The sequence below is a fragment of the Limulus polyphemus genome, unplaced genomic scaffold, assembly GCF_000517525.1.
Source record: "Limulus polyphemus unplaced genomic scaffold, Limulus_polyphemus-2.1.2 Scaffold7793, whole genome shotgun sequence".
NCBI classification, from domain to species: domain Eukaryota; kingdom Metazoa; phylum Arthropoda; class Merostomata; order Xiphosura; family Limulidae; genus Limulus; species Limulus polyphemus.
In genome coordinates, this window is record NW_013673403.1 from 28,085 (window position 1) to 34,232 (window position 6,148).

General features: G+C 32.4%; 1 protein-coding gene across 1 annotated transcript in view; it reads left to right on the plus strand.

Moving 5' to 3' along the window:
- The window catches only part of LOC106474869 (serine/threonine-protein kinase Nek8-like), a gene marked incomplete at its 3' end in the record, with an annotated part of 27,470 nt that extends 23,315 nt beyond the window's left edge, over window positions 1-4,155 (plus strand). Inside the window, exons 12-13 of the mRNA XM_022403150.1 lie at window positions 2,553-2,768; window positions 3,909-4,155. Of these exons, the coding sequence (XP_022258858.1) occupies window positions 2,553-2,768; window positions 3,909-4,155 (463 nt within the window). The remainder of the gene's footprint in view (window positions 1-2,552; window positions 2,769-3,908) is intronic.
- Window positions 4,156-6,148: the final 1,993 nt, after the last annotated feature.

Here is a 6,148-nt window from a genome sequence, read left to right on the forward strand (position 1 = left end):
GTCATGTTTCCCTCTAGAGCACTGCCAAGTCTCCCTCTAGAGTACTGCCAAGTCTCCCTCTAGAGTACTGCCAAGTCTCCCTCTAGAGCACTGCCATGTCTCCCTCTAGAGCACTGCCAAGTCTCCCTCTAGAGCACTGTCATGTTTCCCTCTAGAGTACTGCCAAGTCTCCCTCTAGAGTACTGCCAAATCTCCCTCTAGAGCACTGTCATGTTTCCCTCTAGAGCACTGCCAAGTCTCCCTCTAGAGTACTGCCAAGTCTCCCTCTAGAGTACTGCCAAGTCTCCCTCTAGAGCACTGCCAAGTCTCCCTCTAGAGCACTGTCATGTTTCCCTCTAGAGCACTGCCAAGTCTCCCTCTAGAGTACTGCCAAGTCTCCCTCTAGAGTACTGCCAAGTCTCCCTCTAGAGTACTGCCAAGTCTCCCTCTAGGGCAGTGCCATTTTTCCTCTAGGACACTGCCATGTCTCCCTCGAAGGCAATGTCATGAGAGTTTAAAACTTTATACCACCATGAAGAAAGTGTATTTACCTTCACACTTCCCAGTGTTTGCCAGTTATAAGTTTCAGATGAGTATTGAATTATTGTTAAATAGCAACTTTTTATTTAAATTATCACAATCTTTTTATTGTACTTGATACTAGTATGAGCTTTGCTATGAATGGTCATTAGTAAGCATGAGATTGATCGGTTAAAATTCTACCACATATTCTATTTGTTATATAAGTGAAGTATTAGTAGTTCTTTTGGGAATTTTTCTGGTTACATATGATACTTTTTTGTGGAAATTGTACTCACATTATGGCATTGCAGTCTACTCTGCTTTTCAATTAAAAAATGTAAAATTAAATTTTTACTAACTTTTAAATCTTAATATGGGCTTCTAAACTTTATCTTTTACTTTTTATTCTGTAAATTTTTATTCTCACAGAAATTTATGTGTTTTTTTTTTGGAACAAAGTAAATCCTACTTCATTTTTGTAGAGGTGAATTAGATTTTTGAAATTTGTCATTATTGCATGAGAAACTATATTTACTTAGAACATTTCCAGAAAGAAAAACTAATGCAAAACAAATATTCTATCAACAAGAATTTTATTTAGATATTAACTACTTATCTAATATTAGAAATTAATTACTACATTCTTAGTACTTTTTACTGAACAGTCTGTGTGTGAAATCCCACTATTCAGTTTCTGGTGTCATTGGGAGTGAGAAAGTATGAATGAGTGACTGGTCAGTAATATTATAAAACTGTTTTTTACAATTTTCCTAAAGATGTAAAACAAAGAAATGATATAACCTATAGGCTTGGCAGTATTGGTAATTGATGCAGGTAATGGTGAAACAAAAATGAGATAACCACTAGCTGGTATGATGTTGAAAATATAAATAACACTAGAAATTTGGTTGAACTTCCCAGAAAATACTTATAGAGAACTAATTCTCCCAGTGATAGGTTTATTTTTAGATAGTAGTGAAAAACAAAAAGACATGTTTATTAATGTTGGTTTATTTGCTCCCTTTGGCCCAAATTAGCATGATTAATGTAAAACTTGAGGGAATGTAGCATTATGAGTTACATTCCATTGAAGGAATGTAACTTTTCTCAATTATTTCAATCTCTGACAAGATATGTGATAGTAAGACCTCTCATCATTATGCCACATCTTTAAGAAAACAATTTTCTAACAATCTGAAGGTTCATCACCATGAACAAAACCACTTTGTTTATCCTTTTGCATATAGTTTTGTAGATAAAGGTATACTACACCTTTTCTGTGTAAGCCCGAAAACTATCAAAATATAGAAATTAAGTTATTTTCAGTGTATGGCATACTTTAGCAGTTGGAAGAATTATTTTAGTCTCCACAGTCATTTGCATGTTCACCATTGCACATTAATTTACATGTTAATTGCAGGTCAAAGCAATACTCCTTTGATTCAAGAAGTGGAGAGGGTTGGACCAGATGCCTCAATTCTACATGTTAAAACCCCAGAATCCAGATTTTTTTATGCAAGTGACTCAGAAGGTGTGTTGATCTGTGAAATTAGCCCTAACCAGGTGTTATGATTTTGTTTAAATGAACTATATTTATTGACATATCGTAACGAATAGTTTATAGTGATGTTTCCTTTATGTTCATTGACATATGGTGATGAATAGTATTTAGTGGTTTCCTTTGTGTTTATTGACGTATAGTAATTGGTAGTTTATAGTAATGTCTCTCTTATATTTATTGACATATCGTAATGAATAGTTTATAGTGATGTTTCCTTTATGTTCATTGACATATGGTGATGAATAGTATTTAGTGGTTTCCTTTGTGTTTATTGACGTATGGTAATGGGTAGTTTATAGTAATGTTTTCTTTGTGTTTATCAATATATGGTAATGTTTAAGGTGATGTTACTCTTAAGTTTTACTGGCACTTTGTAATGAATAGTTTTTGATATTTCACAAGTATATAGTTTTAAAGAAGCTTTATTGTAGTTACATAAATAATGAGTTTGTGCATTTGAAAGTTGAAAATAGGTTAATATTCCATTTAGAATGAGATTTATAAGTGGCTTATTCCTACCCGAGTGAACTGCCTTCGGAATAAAGTTGTCTCTGTTTCAATGGGTCCTACTCACACCGTTGTTTTGCTTGAGCAAGGAAAGATAATAACCTTTGGTAATAACCAGGATGGCCAGCTGGGACATGGACATATTCAGAACAGCCTAACTCCCAAGATGGTCAAGTTGATGGCAGACAAGTACATTGTGGTAATATTGCATGTGTTTTGTTCAGCCTGTTTTTCAGGATGTATATTATTGATAAATGAGTGATCACTGCATGTCATCTGATTTTTTAAAGTTTCATTTATTCAGTTATCATATTGTTAAATAATATATGTATGGATGCTACACTGCCTAGAATGTTAAAATTATAATCAAAATATATAATATTATAGCTATGACTAAAAACCACTCTTATAAATCACCTTCCTCAATTAATGTTTTTGTAATTCAGTGTCAGGAACTTATTTTTTTTTAGTTGTACATATTAAAGTAAGTTTATGGATCTGCTGTGGTAAGGAGTCTTCTACTAGGCTTTACTTTACTTTTAAATGTTTTGTGCAGTGTATATACCAAAATCTGTTGTATAAAATTGTTTTCGTAGGATGTCTTTACTTCTTTCATGAGCATGACCTGAGTTTATCAAGAGCTTAATATCAGGATATCTTAGCCAAATTTGATGTTTATACTACAAGATCATTATAGCAGGATGTCTTAACCACTTTCATACGTATGACATATGTGACCTACATTTGTGTTACAGAAACTTAAATAATGTAGCTAATTTTATTCCAAAGACTGCCTAGGAATATATTGTAAAATAAATCACAATAAAACCAAACATTATAAGGATTAGAATCCAATGATTTATCAGGTGTGTGCCTGATGTTATTAATTTTAGTTTATCATTTCAATATTTTACATGAATTTTGTAATAAACACTGTTGCTTGTAAACTCAAAATGACATGATAATGTATATTATTATTTATATAATCCTTGTTATATATATGTGTGTGTGTGTGTGTGTGTGTATGTTATATCTACGTACATAGGTACCTACAGTAGTTGATATTTTTATATGGCCTTGGCTAACTTATAAAGTAATTGCCTACCACGGCTGATGGGTGTATGTCATTACCTACCACGGCTGATGGGTGTATGCCGTTACCTACCATGGCTGATGAGTGTATGTCGTTTATTACCATGGCTGATGTGTACATGTTGTTACCTGCCATGACTGACATAAATTTTGCAGGCAAGAAATATTATATGAAAAATAAGTAGAAGATGTGTATCTTTAGGCAAGAAATATTGTAAAAAAAAAGGGTTAATGATTGTTTTATCAGATGGCACAGTGTGGGAGCACTTTTACTGTAGCTACAACCATTAACACTGTCTATTTCTGGGGAGGACGTCAAGTTCTTAGTACCCCTACTCTGGACAAAGACCTTGAGAGACATTATGAAGAAGATCCAATTATAGATAGTTTGAAGACTTTTAACCCTGCAAGTCATCATGAGAAGAAGGATAAAGTACTTAGTATTGATGACAACGAAACTAGTGAAACATCTGTCTCTGAAGTGATTAAAATAGGTAATTTTATTTCATTCTTTACAAACGTGTAGTAACTGACGGAAGTGGTTAGTTTTAACAAAACAAAACACACAGTGTATATGTAGATGAGTTGGTAAAGTATAAAATAACTTCCACAAAAATTTTTAAATGGATTTTGATATACAGAACTTTAAAGTGTTCTTTGTGTTCACCATGTTACAAGTAGCAAGTGAAGTGTTCGTATGAAACTATGCTAATCTACTGCCTACCACTTTAACTGGCCAAACATTTGGATAACTAATTCTACACTGCTGTATTAATCAAAGAAAAGTAAGGGGAAAAATACACTGTAATGTAGACATCTGTACTGACTAGACCACGGTTTTGTTTGTGTAGATTAACAGAGCATAAATAAAACACAATACCCTGTACATTGACACTTGTACTAACTAGACCATAGGTTTGTTCATGTAGACCAACAGAGCATAAGTAAGAAAACAGTACTCTAAATGTAGATTTCCTATTAACTACACCATAATCTGTGTGATAACAAAAATATTCCTAATGAAGAATCATCAAAATACAATACTGAAAGAAAGATGATACATTATCAAAACATAATATACAAGACAAGTAGAGATCGAAATATTATATTCTCAAATTTCTGAAGAATTTGACTTTAATTTAATCTTTATTGTTGGATTTTCGGATTGGAAATGCATGACCCATCTGTATTCCTTTAGTTATAACCAATGAAAGTCATTAAAATAACATGCTTTTAGAGTCTATTTCTGTTACTAATAAGTCTATAAAAGATTCTCACAAGCTATCTAATAATTCCTGATAAATATGATAAACTAAAATGCTACATAGGCCTATATCACGAAAGTTTACATGTAAACAATCCACACGGGGATAAAAATAAAAACTGTGCATACATCCAAAATAGATCATTTATGCGGTGTCACAGTGTGTACCTTTTTCAAGGAATTAACTGATAGAGTATTGTTTGGTTCATAAACTAAATTACATTAGAAAATAATTTACTGATTTATAACAAAAGAAAAACCATACTAATTGTGATTTTTTTTTTTAGTTTATGAACAATAAATCCAAGTACAATTAGGTCCATGTTTTCTATAATTCAGCCCACTTTCTATCTCATGAAAATTCTCAAATATGGTGCTGTGTTCAAATATGATTGGTAATTTGTCACTACACAATGCTATCTAGTAATGGTACTATATAACCAAATCTAATTATTGTTCACTCAAAAGTAATTAACAAAACATCCCCGTGCAGATAGCATTGGAAATAATTTAGGCCTGACTTGTAAGATATGACAGGGATACATAGAAAATCCACTCAAAAGTAATTGACAAAACATCCCCGTGCAGATAGCATTGGAAATAATTTAGGCCTGACCTGGAAGATATGACAGGGATACATAGAAAATCATTGTGGATTTTGATTGTAGTATCAACAATGAATCTTTTGAGACATGGCTTTACAGCTGTTAAAAGTACACAAAGCGATGTAGCTAATGTCAGGCCCAATACTGATACTGACAATGCCGGTGCACAGGCCTAATGTTACTCATATAATAAATATATTCTTACAAGAGAAACATTACTATAAACTACCCATTACTATACGTCAATAAACACAAAGGAAACCACTAAATACTATTCATTACCATATGTCAATAAATATAAGAGAAACATCACTAAAACTAATTTTCATTCTTTTATTGTTTGAACAATCAATGTACCAATTATATTTTCAGTAATTAGTGTAGATAGCAGCACTGTAGAGCATTGAATGAATATTTTTTCAAATACCGTAATATTCGGTGTATAAGACACACTTTTTTACCCTAAAATTTGATGTCCAAATCTGCTTGCGTCCTATACACCGAAGGTATGAATAATATATATATGTATATTTACGATATACACAAGCCATGTGTAAATATATTTCAATAGGCATGCATAGTTTAGTTCAATTGAATGTGTTATTTATAACAACAGTA